The sequence below is a fragment of the Orbicella franksi genome, chromosome 15 (genome assembly GCF_964199315.1).
Source record: "Orbicella franksi chromosome 15, jaOrbFran1.1, whole genome shotgun sequence".
Taxonomy (NCBI): Eukaryota; Metazoa; Cnidaria; class Anthozoa; order Scleractinia; family Merulinidae; genus Orbicella; species Orbicella franksi.
In genome coordinates, this window is record NC_138159.1 from 1,111,218 (window position 1) to 1,131,133 (window position 19,916).

A 19,916-nucleotide genomic window follows, 5' to 3' on the forward strand; every position below is an offset into this window, starting at 1 on the left:
GTTTAGCCACTCACCGAGTTTCAGCCTCTAAAGTACAGGGTTTCCCTATGAAATTCAACTCCAAAGAAGACCAAAATTCGGAAAATCGTTGCCACCATTTTGAACAGTACTCAGCAGCCAGGCCACATTTTCGTGATGTCATTCGGTCCAAGAGATTTTGTCCAAATGGCTTCCAAAGAGCTTTTTAACTACCACTCTGGGTTATAGCTGCTCTTGAGCCATATTATTTTGAGCCAAACATGCTCCAAACTCCGAAATGATAGCATTGAAGATAGTGAAGTGAATAATTGCTTGGAAAAAATAGATTTTGGTGACCTTGTAAAGGATGCCAAGTCATTTGCAGGTTTTTCTCCTTCCTACCAATTTTGAGTTGGATGGAATGACGTCACATAAACACGGCCTGGCTGCCAAGACAATTTCTAAATGGCGGCCTCCGAAGTCTATCTTTCAAGACAAATTTCTTCAGGATAGGGGACACTTCAGAGACTAACTTCGGTAAGTGGAAAAGCTGAATGTTAACTTGCTTTAGGCAAAGACAAAAAAGTAAGCTTTTTGGAGTGACCTCCTTTAAGCTGCTCAATACCTAGGCAAGCAATACGTGCTGAAAGCTATATTATCTACCCCTTGGTTTTTAATCCCTACCCTGGGAACAAGATGCTTATGACACCTGGTAATACAAGAAATGCAAAACTCACATCAAAATGAAAACAGAATTAACAATGGTATCAGAGTTATTTATGTTTCTGGTTAAATATCTGTCAACTAAATGAACTTCCAGTCTGGGAAATTCAAATAAAGATATGAGCTTTCCTCAGTTTTTGTGAAAAGTTGAACAAAGCCAATTATTATAATACATTTATGTAATGCTATTCAAAAAATGTCTGCATTCATGGAGACCATTTCTACACTATGGTGAGAAATTTATGGACTCTGGGAACTTGGTTGGCCGTCTAATGATAATAAGTTTCATAGAAATCTCCCGGGTGGAGGACTCCATATAAAAGGGACGGTGTGCTTGTCGTATTTTTTAGAGGTTAAAAAGTGGCCTTGGTACCTCTTAAGGTGTCCAGTCTCAAAAGTCTACAGCAGGAGCCTTTACAGTACCTTTTTAGGTAATGAGCCGGAAAAATATGACAGGAGAGAATGTATTGTTTAGAATTGTTACCCCTTAAGGGTTAAATAATTTCAAGCCACACCCGCGAAACAGGATCTTGGTACCTCTCATTTCCAAATTTCCTATGAGTACCCCCATGCTTTTTATATGGGAGTCCCCCTCCCCCCTCCCCCATCCCTCTGCCCCTAGCTCCAGGACAAATCCTTTGGCAGCAAGTACATAGTCCTGTTGTCAAATTATGTGTATTTTCTGTTGCTAATCTGCTGTTCCTGTGGTCATATTATATAGGCAAAGATGAAGCTTTTTCAAAGACGTTTCTGCAATAAGCTATTCCTTTAATCTATTGAAATGAGCCTTAAAAAAATAAATATTTAAATAACCTGTGTGATTTTTCGGTAGAGCCCAGCTTGTTGTTGTTTTTACCGGATGAGCACGTGGTTAGAGGCACGTGATCAGAACGTGTGTTATTGATTGGACAAACAATTGGGGGTTGGTCTTGTGAAAGGTAATGCAAGCAAATTTGATAAGGGTTGTTTTCGTTTGCAGCTTCTGTACTTGATAGAGACGTTTTTCTTTTGTGAAAAGCTTTGCTACGGATGTAGTTTGAATCTTTATTTCATTGTAGTCATTTGCTTTGATCTCCACCTTTGCTGATTGTTTATTCATTATTCGCGACTGCGTGTTTATTATTATAATTTTGCACGTTGATCTCTCAAGATTGGCGCGAGATTTATCGCATTGGACAACTATGGCTTGATCAAATGCCGTCATTAAACGGACGAGCTCAGTATTTCGCAGCCTTGATCTTGGGCAAGCAATTTTTCTCCCTGATGCACGTGTTGTATGGTATACATGAACTGATCCCATCTGAAAATGGCTGAAGTTAGAACGATCGCCTCTGCAATGAATGAAAACGATGGGGTTGACCTAGACGAGGTAAGGCAGTAGTGTGTTTTCACTTATTTCCTGTGCTCTTTCTCTGTCATAAGATAACCCCGTGGTTGCTTTACAAATCGCAGATCAAGCCTCAAAACAATGTGGACAATGAGGAATTCCGCAAGGTCTTCGACAGGCCCTTCGCTGCTCCAAAGCCGTCGGAGTCAGCTCCTCAAACCACTCAAGTCAAAACGTCTCACTATGATTACAATTTTGACGAAAAGGATTACAAAAGTGAGTCATTAAAGAAACGTTTTCATTAGTGTTGTGGAAAGATAAAAGGGCATTTATCAAGCTGTTAGTTGCTTTTAGTATACATTACTAATTAAGTAAGCGTGTTTCAAAAGGTGTATATAAACTCAACTTACTGTACGTGAGTAGTACACTCAAATTATCTCTTGGTTGGTGCTCAAAAATATTGAAAACTGAGTTATGCCCGAACGTGCTTTACAGCATACGACTACTCGAAGGATGTAGCTTTTCTAACCGTTTTAGTTGTAAATAGTTAACTTAATGGGTATAAAAATAGTTTAGATTGCAATCTATACTGTTCGTGAAATGAGTGGGTTTAATCAGTTTTTTAAAACGTGAACATAAAAAATTTAATGTGGCTGGTGTTGCCCTGTTCCTTCAACCGGCTAATAATCAAAGTGCTCCAGGTAGTGTTTGCATATGAGGCTCACTACTATTAAGATTGCACAGATTTTTGTTAGCCTAATCCCTGTCAGCTTTACCCGCAGAGAAAAGTACAAATCTGCAAGATTTGACCTTTGAAACACACCACACTGTTAGCAGAAAAGACTCCAAGACATTGAGAGGGAGATAAAATTTTGTCCCGTCAAATCAAATTAGGGCACTGCACAGGCTTAGAGATGCAGGACGTTGAGGGACGAAATATCTGCAAGTGGAATATAATAGTTATTTTTCAGAGATTTTATATGTGGATTGGCTTAAGAAGAATTTTACAGCTTTAGAGCTCGTAGAGATGCTGAAACTTTCCTTCAAAATCCAACGTGAGGATTACTTTTCCATCTAAAGACTGCTGAAAAACTTGATCAGATTTGGCTGTGTTTGTGTCTCATATTTCCTGTCATCAATCTCTGATGTTTGTTTATTTGAATTTGTCAAACACATGAAATTGTACTGCTGAGAATCATCATAAACTTGGTCAGTACCAGGTTTTCTTAAATAGCGAGATCCATCAGTAGTTTTACCGGTAAGCAGATTTATGGGTCTCCAAAACACACTGATTATAAACCCAATTTTGCAAGGTTTCAGTTTTGGATGCTAAAATTTCTAGACTTTCATGATTTCCATGCAATCAAACCAAAACTGTATAGTTAACATACAGTTAAAGACATGTTGGTGACATGTGATGGAAAAAACATAAAATTTTGTTAAGGTTGAATATATCCACTAGCTTGGTAGTGTGATGCCAGTAAATAAGGGTTTTGTAGACTCTTGCACAAGAGCATAATGCTTGAGTCATGGTATGCTCATTGCTCTTCTCCATTATCCCCAAGATAACAGGGACCAGAAGAATAGAATATAGTTTATAATAAATTTATTGGTAATTAATTATTTTAAAAGAGCCTAAAATATGGTCAAACTTTGACAAGATGCAGTTGGTTCATAAGCAGTATGGCTGCAAAAATTAAAATCTGAATTGAGGTAAATATTGAAAGTTTTTCACTTTCAATTCATCTATTTCTGTATTACTAAGATCAGATGAAAGAGACCTCTTAATATAAGTTCTTTCTCAACTTCAACATACAAACAGTACATTAACAAAACAGTTATCCCACAAATTTCTTGTGGTCTTATTCAACCAGCCCAATATTCAAGGCGTAATATGCAAGTATAGAATGTTTTTACTTTAATCAGCCAATTTCATGATATCAAGACTTTCTTTTTTCTTTGCTCGATATCTGCAAGTGTTTGCATAATTTCTAGTTCTACCAATGTACTTAGATCTGTCTTGTTCTAGGTAGATGTCAGTTATAAGGATATAAATTTTATTCAGCTTAAAAGAGCTTTTAAGCTAGACATCTGAAATTTGACTGATCCATTGTGTTCTATTTAGGTCGTCGTGTATCATCCACCAGTTTCCATGAACCTTTAAAAAGGATTCATTCTCGTAGCCGTAATTTGGAAAAACTGGATAAAACTGATGGCAGTGCAAAAGAGCACAAGAGAAGATCACGAGAAGGGATTCGTGTTCTCCCAAAAATCAAGGAAGATCAAGAATCTCATGATCATTTTGAAGGCGGAAAAGAAAACCAAGAAGTCTGGAAATATGTAGATGAAGGGAAACACCGACACCGACACCATAGCCGTCATCACCGTGAACACAAAGTTGATCAGAAGGACCATAAAGTGCATAAAGATCAGAAAGACGAGGGTGAGAAGAAACCTCATCATCATCATCATCATCATCATCGGCGACATCATCATCGACACCCACCCCCTGCCCTGCATCACCACAGAACCATCTCAGAGAGGGAGCAGCTGGAATCAAGACTGCGCTCTGGAGCACTGACCCTGAAGGAGATTGAACCTATTCAAGAACGGCTGGCAACAGAAAAAGACGAAGCAAGTGTTTTGGCCAAAAGAGATTTGGAAGAAATGGCATGTAAGTTGTTGCTGAGGAGTGATGTTACTGTTTAAAATCTTATTTCTCTTTAATTACAACATTTATGAACATTATTATTATTCAAAGAGGTGTAGGTAAGAGAATAATTTCCTTTGTGTCTCGTCACCAAGATTCTCATTTCTAACCCAAGGTAATGTTTCTGCAATGGCAGGTCATGCTTTAGCAATTAAGTTTTACAGAAGAACGGAAAAAAGCCGAAGGCATGAGACTTTTATACTTACTAATTGCTAGAGAGAATGTTGTAATTTCACACTTGACTATTGCATTTTTGCCACTTAATTACAGGGCATCGTTTTGAGGATCTAAGAGGTCTTAGGAGGCGGCGTCCACATCTTCCACGGCATAAATCAGGAATGAAAACACACTATAGTAGCACAGACATTAGCAGAAGCTTGCAGAGGTTCCCTGTGAAGTACGACCATAGTCCCCATGAGGTAACATGCTTTGTAAAGTAATGTAGAGCAGTTTTCACTTAAGTATGGAAAAGTAATTGGCTTTGCATTGGTATGCTATCGTGGCTTAAAAACTGCATGCCACATTTTCATCTTACCAGAAGTAAAACCAGAATCAATCATGACTCACTCACACGCTTTTTCCCCATGCTTTGCATCAGTTATGTGTATTTACTGCAAGTTTTGATTGGTCCAGTTGATTCTCTATGTGTATTATGATTACCCTGAGTGATTACTTTGGTTTTGGTTTTATAGCACTCAATCGAAAACTGCTTTCTCAGAAACAAGAAACAGTGCCTTATCATATATTTCCAAACAACAGATGAGAGTTGAAAATATGATACTGTGTTTCAAGTGCTTATTGTTATGCATGCATCTGATCAAGTGACACTAAATACTAAGAGAAAGGAGAGATTGTGGAAAAAAACTGGTGAACATGTGCACTAATTCAATTAAAATGATTCCATCAAAAAAAGGAAAGTCAGAGTGTTTAAAATTTTCTTAAACTTGGTGCACTTGGCATTGCCCAGTAAGGATGTGCAATGCGATTCAATTGATTCACCTTAATGTGGAAAAAAGTTCAGTTTTCTTTTGTTTTTCTTTATTTTTCTACCTACGATGTAGGCATTTGTTGAGTTGGAGCAATTAACAAAGCATGGGGAGGAAATGGAATGGCAAGAGACAGCACGGTGGATTAAGTTTGAAGAAAATGTGGAAGATTCTAACCGCTGGGGAAAGCCTCACGTGGCTTCACTTACATTCCACAGCCTTTTAGAACTACGAAAAGGTTTAGAAAAAGGTACACAGAGAAAATGAGAGAAACACAGTTGAGCCTCTGCCAACAGACACCTCCTATAGGCAGACACCTCCTTTAAGTGGACACTGGCACTGCATTTTTGACCTCCCATAAGTGGACACTTCTCTTAGCGAACACTTTGTCTGGTCCAAAGGGTGTGGGTTTATGGGAGGTTTGACTTTATTTAGTGGACGAGTAGTTATAAAATAGTTACATGTACTCCACTGACCATAGAATGAGATTCCTTGTAAAATTTGACAGTTCCCAGACCAGGAAAAAAAATTGAAATCCAGTTGCTTAATGGGCCAGTACATTTCAGTTTTCAGTTTCCCCCACTAAAATATTACTTGTCCAATAGGTGCGCAATGAATCTGCTACATGCTTTATTATTAGTGCCAGACTTCTATTGTATACAACATCCAATATAATGGCCAATATGGCAATTGGAGGACAAACACAAACAAACTATGCTTGGATTTTAAATTAATCAATGCTTTCAACTTATTGTTTTGCTCATCTTGCAGTCTCAAGTTTTGAAATTGTTTGATTGTTTTTTTTTTATTTGAAATTATCACTAACAAGACTACTGAGGCTAATTTCACTTGCCCACCGAACCACCAAACTTCTATTTTCACTCGCCCAAGAGCAAAATTTACTTGCCCTGGGCAATCGGACCTGGGTTTTTTTCCTGCCCTAGTTCTTGAAATCTCAGTAGCTTGTTACCATTTTTGAACGGAGAGACTGGAAGCAGCTTGGTGCAATTATCAAGAATGTTAGGAAGGTTGAATTTGCCTTGAAACAAGCTCAGAAGACTCTCAGTCACTGTTTTGTGTGTTTTCTAAATGTTGACAAAAGCAATCACCAAGGCTTAACCACTTTTGCAGTGTACAACTTAATGTACAATTTCTGCTCCAGGAGTGATTACGTGTAGCTTCAAATTTTTCAATACTAATAGGCCTGTTGATCACAACATTTGTTCAGGAGATCACCAAAGAAAACTTGCCATAATTTTCCTTTAAAAAAAATTCTCCCAACTGGTACTTTAAGAAATGTGTGGAGCCAAGAGGGAGAAATGACATTTTGACTGTGTTTGTTTTTTTACAGGCACTGTGTTGTTGGACTTGGAAAAATTTGATTTACCAAGCATTGCTGAAGCAGTGGTTGAAAACTTGATGATCTCAGACCAGCTGAGTCAGACGGACAGTAACAAAGTGCTGGCAGCATTGCTTTTACGACATAGACATCAGCATCAGATGGCGCCAATTGCACGGCGTCCATCTTCATACAATCTTCTGGCTATGGCACGGAAAGATTCCAAAACCTCGACTGCAGATGACACTGAACACAAAATTGTTGATACTGGAGAGGGTGATAAAATAGAAGATGGGGTAATACGATTGAGGATTGATGATTCAACTGATGGCGATGACACGGCTGTTCAAGAAACAAGCCAAGTGAGTTTGGTTGTAGTAATACCAGATGATAATTTTTTTTCTCAGTGAGATCTACAAGGCAGGGTTCAACAAAGTGCATTACTTACATAATATTTCGAATGATTTTAATTTCAGAACAAAAAAAAAGAGAATTTAAGCATCCAAAATTTGAAGCATCCAAAATACTTACAGTACAGTATAAAACTTAGAAGTACCTCCAAAGCTCTTAGTTTCCTTTATGCCGGACTTTATGGAGTGAACTCTAGGTGAGACACTGCTTGACATAAGTAACAGCTTGATAGAATTTGTGAAATTTTGTTGTCGGTGTATTTTTAAAACCTTGAGGCTGCAGTAAAACTATCATTTTCACAGACATTGCTTCAGTCTAATTTGTGTTTTGTAGGCGTTAATTCACTTTAGCTACGTTTCAGCAAAATGTCTGAAGTTGTTCTCCAAAATTGTCTGAAATGAGATGAAAATGTCCAAAAATTTAATGTCTGCAATTTTTTGCAAGTAATGTTAGTAATACAATCTAAATCTGCCTTTTTTTTAATACTTTTTTTTGCAGTTGCCATTGACTACTGATGACAAACATGAGCTAAAGCATGAAGTTTCATTTGCACCAGAGCCTCCTTCAGTGGAGGGAGGTGGAGGAAAACAAGAATCTGATGTGAAATCTAAAATTCCCGAGGGAGCAGAAGCTACAACTGTCCTAGTAGGAACACTAGATGAGCTGCAACAACCAGTACTGGCATTTGTCCGTCTTGCCAAGGGCTGTCCCTTGAACATCACTGAGGTATCCATACCTGTCCGGTTCTTGTTTGTCTTGTTGGGCCCTAGCTCCGAGGAAGAGTCGTACTATGAAATTGGTCGTTCTGTGGCTACCTTGATGTCTGACCAGGTAAATTGTGTTGAAATTTATACACACTGTTTTTAAAACTGATCTTGGATTCCAAACCATTGATTTGCACAAATCTTTGGACAATCCACATTACTATTACCCTAATCTGTAGTTTTTCCACTGAACATACATATATACTGATTCACTTCCCAATCTACTGACCCAACAAATCAGGTATTTTGTAAGTCAATCATTAATAACCTTGGGAGCAATTAGTCAATGCAACGCAACCAAGCTAATTAATTTATTGTTTCCTTGTTTCTTCATGAACCCAAAAGAGTTCAATATAACAGGAAGCTGGGTTTTTAGTCCTGAACCATAACAGCCATATGCATGGGAGTGTACATCAGTGAATAGTCAACTGAAGCACAGCCAATCGGATTCACAGATCTTAAATACCGTAAAAACTCGTGTATAAGCTGCACTCGTATATAAGCCGCACCCCCAACTTTCGAGCTTGATTTTGAAAAAAAGAAAACTCTTTAAAAAGCGCTGAGCAAAAGAAAGTGATTACTTGTACATTGTAAGCTTGGTCAAATCTGATGCTGTGTATTTGCTGCGAGCTAAATAACTCTTGAAATACCTTTTACAATAGACAATAAACAGACAATCGGTTAACCATGCTCAAGTTGCGAATGACTTGATCCTTGTGTTTTCTTAGCACAAGTTTTTGTGACATTTCACGATCATAGAACAAATATACCTACAAAACTAAAATGATTTAGGATCCATGCTACATAGGTAACTGTATAAGCTGAGCATATTATCGAAAATTTGAATATAAAGTTCCTTGAGAATCAATTTTCATGCAAAAAACAGGTTTATTTACAGCCACAAGCATGCGGCTTGGTTAGGTCACTTAGCAACGCCTCACAGATGCACTCTACTTTGATTGGCTAGCTAAAAACCGATAAGAAGTCTGGGCCGAGTCACCTAGATCGATCGAATTGAACGATCGAACGAACGATAAACAACATGGAAAAGTTCCATTTCACATCAGCTGTGCGTGGATATCATGTTTATAAACATGTATGGAAGCCTTCAATTGGTGAAAAACTTGTTGCTCGACACAAGTTTAGCAATCCTATGGATAAACACGCGGTGCAAGTTGTGAAGAACACCGAAACAGTCGGTCATTTGCCCCGTGAGTTCTCACGAATAGCGTGGTATTTTCTTGCACATGGCAGAGAGATCAGTATTGAAGTGATCGGTTGCAGAAGGCATTGTAAGCAGCTTTGTGGAGGAATGTAGATTCCATGCCAGTTAGAGTTTAGCTGCGCAAAGGAAGTACAAATGAATTGCTTGAAAGAACTACTCGCAAAGAAGATTCAGGTTTAAAACCTGAAGAGACAAAGGCTCCTTTAGGAGCCACCACTTCTATCAAAAGCAATGATCAACAACAGCAACAGGTTTCAAAATGTTGAATGTTTATTTACTTACGTTTTTAAGTGCTATATCTGACCACTAACTAGGCAATTAGCCCCCTCTGAAAACAATGGTCTCGTATATAAGCCGCACCCGCCATTTTGAGCCCAAAATTTCAGCAAAAAGGTGCGGCTTATACACGAGTTTTTACGGTACACCATGGTTATCATGTACTTATCGTTAATGATATTGTGTTCTAGGCATTTCATGACGTTGCATATCAAGCTGACTCTCGTGAGGACCTCCTATCAGCCATTAATGGCTTCCTTGATGACACAGTTGTCTTGCCACCTGGGGAATGGGATCGTAATGTATTGGCACCCATCCTGATTGCTCAAAGTAAGGCCATGGCCAGGAGAAGGAAAATGGCCAAAGCTGGTAAGAACTCTAAATTGCAAGTACTATTTACCTAGAATTATGTTTTCTTAAAAGTTTGGGACTGTGTTACTGTTTCTAATAATAACCTGGGCTAGGGAGCAGCAGAGTGGACTCCCATGTTAAAGCAATGCAGTTGATCGCTGACCTTTTATGCGTAAAATTTGTTACTTTGTATTGCTTGAGATGTTAAATCTAAAATTACCTCTGTGAGATTTTCGCATTAGCTTTTAGAGTATAATATATAATACTGTAGTTTGTACAGCTAACAGTTTGCGGTTTATTTATTTCCATTAAAAATCGCAAATTGCAATTTACACTACCTGCATATAGCGTAGGCTAATTGAAGCAGGCATATAACTGCAGCTACTTGTCAGACATTTTTGTTATCTCTTAGAATTGAGCCACAACAGGACAAGATTTTTTGGACTTGCTTTCAAAACCACTCCTTCTTTTATATGGGAAACCAGGGGTTGAAGAAAGCTTGAAATCCATCTTGCCCTTTGGACAAGTAGCTCTCAAATTTTTCTTGCCCTGGGAAAGTCTTAATTTACTTTTTTTATGTAGTTGATGGACATTTTGCCTGATCCCTTGCCCATTGGGCAAGTTAGAATGAAAACTTACTTGTCCAGCAGGAAAATCTGCTCGTCCTGGATGACCAGATGGCACTTTTTTTTGAGCCATGGATATTCCCTCGACCCCCCTCTTTGGAAGTGGTTACTTACTAGAGAAACAATATTCTTACTTTAACACTAGGATCATTTCTTTTGTCAGCTCTTGCAGCTGCTGCAGAAGAACTAGAAGAAGATCCTCTGGACAGAACAGGTTCATTCTGTGGTGGCCTGGTGTTGGACATCAAACGACGTGCAAAATTTTATCTCAGTGACTTTAAAGACGGCTTCAATGTGCAGTGTCTCTTAACATCAATCTTTCTTTACTTTTCTGTCTTTGCACCAAATATTGCCTTTGGTAGTATTCTTGATAAGAAGACCGATGGCTGGCTTGGAGTGTCTGAAGTTATTTTTGCAACTTGTCTCTGTGGAATATTGTTTGGACTTCTTGCTGGACAGCCACTAATCATAATCGGAGTGACTGGCCCTGTGTTGGTTTTTGAGCAGACTATCTACAAGGTAACTTAACTGTTGCGTTGACAATAAACTTCAACTTCATGTTGATCATGAAAAATGCTGGTTTCAACATGTAATAAATTGCATTTTCACAGGTCAGGATCAAATTTATATTGATGTGAAAACAAGTTTTTTTCACTGTTTGACCACCCAACTCAAGTCACCACAAGTTGGTCTTGAATGTTGATTTTGGTATGGCTACAATACTCCGTAGGAAAAAGGGCGGTGGCTGCACATTTTACCACTGACAATACCATGCAAACCTTACACAGCCCATAAAGTGCAAAGAAAGCCCTATTTTTGAAGTATTTGTCCCTGTGTTAACAACATTGTGTATGCTAGCTTTGAGGGTGTTAGAACTTTTCTGTAGATTTCTATGAGCATTAAAAGAGTTTGTGTGCTAAGAGTTATGGGTAAATGTACCACTTGTCATCTTTTTTCCTGCGGTGGATTGCTTTGATATCCAAACCACTGTTCAACAAACTTGTTGAAATTTTGAGTTTGAGGTTTTCATTAAGGTTTTCACCAGGGAGGTAATTGGATTTTCAGGCGAAACCTGTTTGAACTGAACTTCTTTAGTAAAAAAATTTTTTTCCAGATGGCCAAACCAGGAAGACAAAATCACCTTCACAGCCAGTCATTTTGTCCAGTGCCCCGCCATTAATGAAACCCCCGGTTTGAGTTGTACGATAATTTGTGCCCAGTTGAAAAACTCTGATTATTTGTTTGTTATTGCATTTCAGTTCTGCAGTGTATATCATGTGGAATTTCTGCCATGGCGCTGTTGGATTGGTTTCTGGGTCATGCTGATACTGTTTGGAGTGGTAGCTATGGAGGGTTGTTTTCTGGTTCGCTACTTCACACGCTTCACTGAAGAAATATTTGCTTGTCTCATTTCTGCCATCTTCATCTATGAAGCAATCCACTTTTTACAAGTGGTGAGATCATAACAAGATTGTAAATTAACACAACTTCACACAACTTCTTGCCCCTGTAGGTTTGAACAGCACCAATAGCAGAGGTGGCGAATGGTGCTAGTTCTGTGTTTCTATCAAGTTATAGAAACACGATTTTAAACTAATCAGCATGCATATTTTGGCACTATTCTTTAAAATCATATGAACTAGAGAAGAGTGTAGAGACGTTTTTACTACCTTGCAGGTTTTTGAAGAGAATCCTTTAAAGAAAACATACTCAGCATCAGAGGATTCTTCTGAAGTTGGAGTGAAGGGACAACCAAACACTGCTCTTCTTTCCACGATCATGGTTCTGGGAACTTTCCTTGTGGCATTTTACTTGAGGAAATTTAGGACAAGTTACTTTTTTGGGAAGAAGGTTTGTAGTTTATGCATATGACTTGTGTCAATCATCTGGTTAGCTACAAATGGAATTGCACTAGAAGTACATATAGGCAAAAGGAGAAGGTAAGAGGCATGGTGGCTGAGTGGTTAGGGTGCCAAACTTGAAATGCAGAGGTTGCAGGTTCCATTCTGACCACTAGTTGGTGTTGTTCTTGGTAGTCCCAAGTTCAGCTAATTGGCCATGGTTGTAAATAGCCGAATGGTCTGCCTCTGACCATTTGGGATTGTAACCAATCTATCTTGATTTACAATATTTGTTTCACTGTTTGTTTCAATTAGCCCCGGAAAGCCCCAATGGGAGACTGCACAATTAAGATTTATTTATTTATTTCATTTTTATTTAGTTACAAACAAAGATTGGTCCAAAGTCATACAGAGCACTGCACAGTCAGTATTTATCCAGCTGTAAAAATGTGATTTTGAGACAATTTCATGTACTTTATTCTGCAAAATTGAACAATATAAGGTTTATAGTTAATAGAAAACATATTTTTCAATCTTGCAGAATATCATATGATTTTAGTGCACTTGACCTAATATATTGTCTGTCAAATATCAGGCAATATTCTACATGATATCATGGTATGCACATTATCACTTACAAGGGTTGTCATCTTCACACTTCAATTAAATAAAAGTGTCATTTTGTAGAATGACAAGACAGTGAGCTAAGACTAGATTTACTGCCTGCACGGGCTATCATAGTTATTTATTGATGAACTTTTTTTCTCAAGGCCAGGAGGCTGGTGAGCGACTTTGGCATTGTCATAGCTATGGCGTTAATGCTGTTGCTTGATGTTTTCCTGCACGACAAAGTTAGCACTCCAAAGATTGCCATTGGGGATCCAACAAAAAGAGGGTTTTTACCAACCAGGTTCACCGAGAGAGGTTGGTTTATTAACCCTGGAGGTATGATGAAAGCCATGGAAACTGGATGGATTTTTGCAGCTATCATCCCTGCTCTGTTTGTTGGAATTTTGTTATTTATGGAAACAGAACTGACTGGGGTGCTTTTGAACAAGAAAGAGAACAAACTAAGCAAAGGACCAGGGTTTAACTTAGACTTGTGCGTCATGGGACTATTGTCATTCATTTGTTCATTGATGGGATTGCCATGGATGTGTGCAGCAACTGTTCGTTCAGTGTCGCACTTAAATGCGCTCTCCATCTGGAGCACTTCACATGCACCAGGGGTCAAACCACATCTCATTGAAGTCAAGGAGCAGAGAGTCACAAATATTGCCATACATGCACTCACAGGTCAGTTAACGTTGTGTAACTTGTACTGATAGACAACTCATTTCCCATTACAATTCAGTGGAACCCCACACCTTGTTAATAGGGTCATCTCTTTATTCTATACATTTTCTCACAAGAAAACCCCTGCTTGTGGCCACTCATTAATATGGCCAACAGCCACATTCTCAAATCCCAACCTGTAAAATGCTTTATAATTTTACCACGTTTATACAGCCACTCACTCAGTTCATCACTCCATTGGTAGTATTTCATACACTGAATCAAGATTTATTTTTTTTAAATTATATCTGCAATCCGGATGATTAGTAAGGAGTAGTTGTTTAGAAGTACAATTGTGAGATATCTGTTAAGATGTGTCACTCAATTTAGACCAATCATGAGGTTTAACCCTACCTTGTCAATACGGCCACCCCATTAATACAGCCAAATTTTCATGGCCTGTTGGTGACCATGTTAACAGGGTTCCACTGTGTAGTCAGCTGTGAAACACGGACAATAAGAAAAAAATACTGGATAGTTTCTTGACCTTGGCATGTTTGTTCTGTTGCAGGCTTGTCCATTCTCCTCGCACCAGCTCTTCACCTCATTCCTGTTCCAGTCATGTTCGGTGTTCTGTTATATCTTGGTGTTTGTTCGTTAGCTGGAATTCAACTAGTCGACAGGCTTATAATGATGTTTATGCCGCCAAAGTACCACCCAGATGTACAGTACGTAAGAAAGGTAAGCTATCTATTAAGCAGGTTTATTAACAAGCCCAGCCAGCCAGTGCACCTTCAAAATTACCCCCCAGTCTTTGTATTGTAGTTAAATTTTAGGACGTTTCAGCTACTGATAAGCTCTCTTTCTGCTGACATAGTGGGTTAAGGCCCATTTGAACTACACAGAATTTTTGGTATGCTCATGAAACAAGTGCCCATAATGTCAATTTTCATCTGTGCGTGGACTAGCTATCTACATGCAGGGATGTCACTTAGAGCCAGCTGTTGGCTAATTTCACCAGCTGAAAGAGAACTTTAATCCTGCTGAACATCACAATAAAACAAAAAATTGTTTAAAAAAATGTTAAATATTCAATGTTTGTAGTGGTCAATGCACTTAGCTACAACTAGCTAGTTCTCAGGTATTCCACTTAAACTGGAAGAAACAGATATTGCAAATAAACTTTACAGGTTTAAAAATCCCAACTGGTGGGAGGCAGACCAGTAGGCTGTTTACAATCATCACCAAGGAGTTGAACTAGGGTCTACCGAGAAACAACTCCAGCTTAGTGGTCAGAAGGGGATTTGAACTTGCGACCTCCGGATTTCAAGTCCGGTGCCCTAACCACTCGGCCATGCTGCCTCCCTGGGGTAACTTTAAAGGTGCAAAGGCGAGAAAAGCCAGGTGGGCTTGTTAATGAGCAGCTACTTGTATAAGTGTTTCCTCAGCTACATCCCTGTACATGGTCTGAGTATGACTGAAAGTTGACCTAATTTTGTCCATTCCATGCCAAAAATGCTGTGTAATGCAAATCAGACATACTCAATCACAGCTACAATGAGCAACAAAAGTGTTGAGACACTTTGCAGTGAAATGTAACATTTTCCCCTTTTCCCCTCAAACAATGTTGACTTTTCTATTTCTAAGACTGCATGGACCACAGCACCTACACAACATTGAATTGGGGTGCTGGGCGTATCAGAGAACTAATGCTAGATGCAAATGAAATAGAATAAGAGGTGAAATACTGAAAAAAAAATCAACTACTTTTGTCGGCCATTGTGGAAACAGTACAATGTTCAGCTAGTGATCATTCACATTAATAGTAATATTACTAAACACAATTTGTGACAATTTCAGGTTAGTACAAAACAGATTCACATTTACACAGCCATCCAGTTGATCTGCTTTGCTCTTCTCATTGTGGTCAAGTTAACTGTGATTGCACCGTCATTTCCATTCTTCATCATTTGCTTGATTCCTCTGCGGAAGTCATTGATAAAGTTCTTTGAAGAGAATGAACTTGAAGAGGTATGTGCACATGTATTTTTGTCTCCAAGCTTTCTAATCATTTTACTCTATAGCTCAATTTAATTTTTCTTACATTTACATTTTCTTGCACATTCTAACCATTTCTTTAACCCCCTATGAAATTCCTGTGGAATCATAGGTCTGCAATGTGTGCAAAAAGACTTATGCAGGATTGTATTACTATGATACTTCACTTGATCTGTTCATCATACACACCTGGTCACCCCTGTTGTCACACTCCACTTTCACTGAAGCATATGGTGTGATGCTTTTAGAAGTAATATATCAAACACAAGAGACTGTGTTTGACCACATTTTCAAACACCAAGAAGAGAGCCGAAATTATGACATGGAGCGGAGTATTTTTGATGGACTTCAAGGTGCTTGAAAATGTGCTCAAACACTATCTTGAGTGTTTATCGTTTCAAACAAACTAAAACTAAGAAGAAAATGGCGAAATAAAACCGTAAAAATCTATGTTGATTATCCAAACACCATCATAGTCACAATTTCCTTTGTTTAAACTCGAATTATTAATGAGTTTGAGAAGTATTGTGTTTGTCACTTCTAAAACCAAATATGCACATTATTTTGTTATTGACAGCTTGACAATGAACAACTACCTGATGACGACAGTGACTTGGATGAGTATGACAGTGTGTTCTTACCAATTTAAAGAAGAAAGAACAACATACTAAATTGAGATCTTGTACATTTGATTGTTTGGGTTCAATTTTCTGTCACCAATTTTGGCATTGCATTGAATCATTCAGATCATCATTTTAGGTCAGTGAAATCTTAACTGTGTAAGACCTCCTGTGTAGAGTTCTGTTACACGGGACATTTGTTTGTGTGTTACTTGTCATCGCAATTTTGTTGCAGCTCTCCCTTTAAGGGAAATTTTTGGAGCAGCAAACCTCCTAAAACAGCTTGCCTCGTAATGTTTGCCGGGGGGGATCTAGGATTTTTCAAGTCAGGGTGACTGGTATTGTGGGGTTGCACAATCAGTGGGGCACCCCAAAATGTTTTAATTTGAGAATTTGAATTTTACATCAAAAAACCTACCAATGCCTTCTTTTCTGCTATAATATTCACAATTTATTTCAATTCTTTCTATTTTTTGCTTCTCCAAAATGGGGGTGCTAGGCACCCAATTGACCCCCCCCCCCCCCCCCCCCATAAAGCTGCCTCTGTTTGCAGTGCAAAAAGCATTACATTAGGCAGGATGAAGTTTTATACTTCCATAAGGGAACGTCTTGTATGGATGTTAAAGAATTAGCAGTTTATTTGAAGATAAAGCTGGCAAACAGGAAGCAAAGTTTCTTTTTCACCTTTGTAACAGAGTTCATTAGGTAGGCTAAAGAGAATCACGGACCTGATTAAAAAAGCCTTGATTCAGATCGAAATTCTCCCAACATAAATTATAGGAAAGTAATATATCAAACAAGAAAGACTGTGTTTGACCACATTTCCAAACACTGAGAAGAGAGTTGAAAATGCGACGTGCAGCGAAGTATTTTTGACTAACTTCAGGGTGTTTGGACCAATGCCTTCTTTTCTGCTATAATATTCACAATTTATTTCAATTCTTTCTATTTTTTGCTTCTCGAAAATGGGGGTGCTAGGCACCCAATTGACCCCACCCCCCATAAAGCTGCCTCTGTTTGCAGTGCAAAAAGTATTATATTAGGCAGGATGAAGTTTTATACTTCCATAAGGGAACGTCTTGTATGGATGTTAAAGAATTAGCAGTTTATTTGAAGATAAAGCTGGCAAACAGGAAGCAAAGTTTCTTTTTCACCTTTGTAACAGAGTTCATTAGGTAGGCTAAAGAGAATCACGGACCCGATTAAAAAAGCCTTGATTCAGATCGAAATTCTCCCAACATAAATTATAGGAAAGTAATATATCAAACAAGAAAGACTATGTTTGACCACATTTCCAAACACTGAGAAGAGAGTTGAAAATACGACGTGCAGCGAAGTATTTTTGACTAACTTCAGGGTGTTTGGAAATGTGGTTAAACACTGTTGCGAGTGTCTGATACATCTCATTCAAATCTAAAACTAGGGAGAAACCGGAGAAATAAAATCGTAAAAATCTATTCTATGTCCAAACACCGTCACGGTCATGATTTTTCTTTGTTTTAACTTAACGAATTATTAATGATTTAGAGAATATATGAGATTTTTGTTCCACCTTTTTCAAATAATTTCTTTTTTGTTTGTTTGTTTTTTAATCTTTTTTGTTTTTTGTTTTTTTCATATTTTGAGAACAGCCTTGAGTAAATAAAAATAAGCAGAGATTTAACAAAATATTTTGCGGAGAAATCTATAAAGCAGAGGGTATATTTTGAGTATATCTGCCATCAAAGGTTATTGAGTCTTATAGTAATATTTTAGTAATGAGTGGAATTTAGCTTTGGGACGTCACGCCACGTTTCAGACATTGTGTGACATGCCAAGATATTCTACGAACTTTATGTATGTGCCTGTTTGGCATAGCATCTTTTTTGTTTAAAGGGACACAGTCAGCTGGAGCACATGCGCATTAGATGCCATTTCATAGCTTATTTGCATATCACAGAGACGCGATCCATACTGTTTTTAACCAAATATGATAAAAATAGTATCATAGAATGAGCAAAAGCACACTCAAAAACAGGCTATTCAGTAAACGATTGAAAATCAAGCAAAACACTGAAGATTTAAGCGGATTTCTAGATGTACTTTGATTTCAGGTTGAGGTGAACTTTTTTCAAAATGAGAAAACTAGTGTCCAGGCGAGCGCGGTCCCAAAGCTGACTGTCCCTTTAAATAAATATACAAGTTATGTAAATCGTTTCAACTTGGATAAAAGGGCAAGGTAGTTTCGTGATGGGATAAGGCAAAAATTGCACTAACAACTTTCACTTCTCTTGCGAGAGATGTTACGAGACACTTCAACTTGTCGCCTAATTAATTAATTTTTTAGCCACTCGCAAGCTGGACTGTAGGTCTTTGAAAAGAATCGTTATCAAGAAATTTGTTAAAGGGATATAAATTTTAGGGTTTTACAAGCATCGTATCAGATTGTACACCTTTCTGTAAAATCTTCAAAGATTACCGATGGTTGCGTGACTTTGCGTGATGCAAAGGAAGTCACACAACCGGCGCGAGGGCCATGACTTTTCTTAGAGTGAAATTGGCTTTCATTTTTTTGTACCAATAAATAACGTCAATGAATATAATATGTAAATAAATGTTAAATAGTTGTGATATAGAATATTTGTTTAATGTAAAAACAAAGATGAATTTAAAAATACGTTTACAAGAGCCTACTAGTTTCAGTGTGCAGTGTAGCAATGGGTAGTACTTTATTTAAGACCCCAATATAATGTCTCGAACTTAAAGTTGGTTGTTGTCATAGTAACGAGTTCTCTTGTTACAATAGCACAGGCTCCACGAACGACCACCTCTCTTACGAGACTGCATGTAAAACCCCTGAAATTGCCTCGCGCACTTTCTACTTTGACCGAGTAAATGGTCGCCAACCGGCGCTGCGAGGTGCTGCCTGAAGCGAGGCTGGCAAAGCAGAATCGTAAGGTGCTGCTGTGCTAGGTTGCCAGTAGACCGCTGGCGGTCTGTTTTCTCTCGATAGGCGAGATATTTCGGACTAGAAAAGATTGGGACGAGACATGATGGGTGCGGCACCCGCCCCAACCCCTTTTCGTCCATTCTCTATTTGCCAATTCCCCATTATTCACTCCGTTTGCCCCCCAAATTTTGCATAAACTGTTGTGAAATGCTCTTGGGAATATGCAAGCCTTCCAAGAGCATTTCACAACGATAGTTTATGCAGAATTTGGGGGGCAAACAGAGTGAATTATGGGGAATTGGAGAATATGAAAAGACCGCCCTTCTGCATCCGTGTTCACGGACAAACACTCACGTTCGCCATTTCTACATCCCCCGTAATACACCTTGTTTCCCCCCTAAAAATTCTGCATAACTTTTGTTTCTCTTTTCTCCTGGGTATAACAGTCGTCCCGAAAGAAACTGGAGACAATGCTTCTGCAAAATTTTGGGGGCAAA

General features: G+C 38.4%; 1 protein-coding gene across 1 annotated transcript; it reads left to right on the top strand.

Annotated features, from left to right (window-relative positions):
* Nucleotides 1-1,618: 1,618 nt before the first annotated feature.
* LOC145469148 (band 3 anion transport protein-like) lies at nucleotides 1,619-17,368 on the top strand. The gene is made up of 15 exons (XM_081452837.1): nucleotides 1,619-2,050; nucleotides 2,134-2,284; nucleotides 4,134-4,682; nucleotides 4,989-5,137; nucleotides 5,780-5,954; nucleotides 7,056-7,405; nucleotides 7,953-8,285; nucleotides 9,911-10,088; nucleotides 10,860-11,215; nucleotides 11,956-12,150; nucleotides 12,374-12,547; nucleotides 13,308-13,833; nucleotides 14,384-14,553; nucleotides 15,673-15,843; nucleotides 16,448-17,368. The coding sequence occupies exons 1-15, from the start codon at nucleotides 1,988-1,990 to the stop codon at nucleotides 16,517-16,519; spliced, it is 3,612 nt and encodes a 1,203-aa protein (XP_081308963.1). The 5' UTR covers nucleotides 1,619-1,987; the 3' UTR covers nucleotides 16,520-17,368.
* Nucleotides 17,369-19,916: the final 2,548 nt, after the last annotated feature.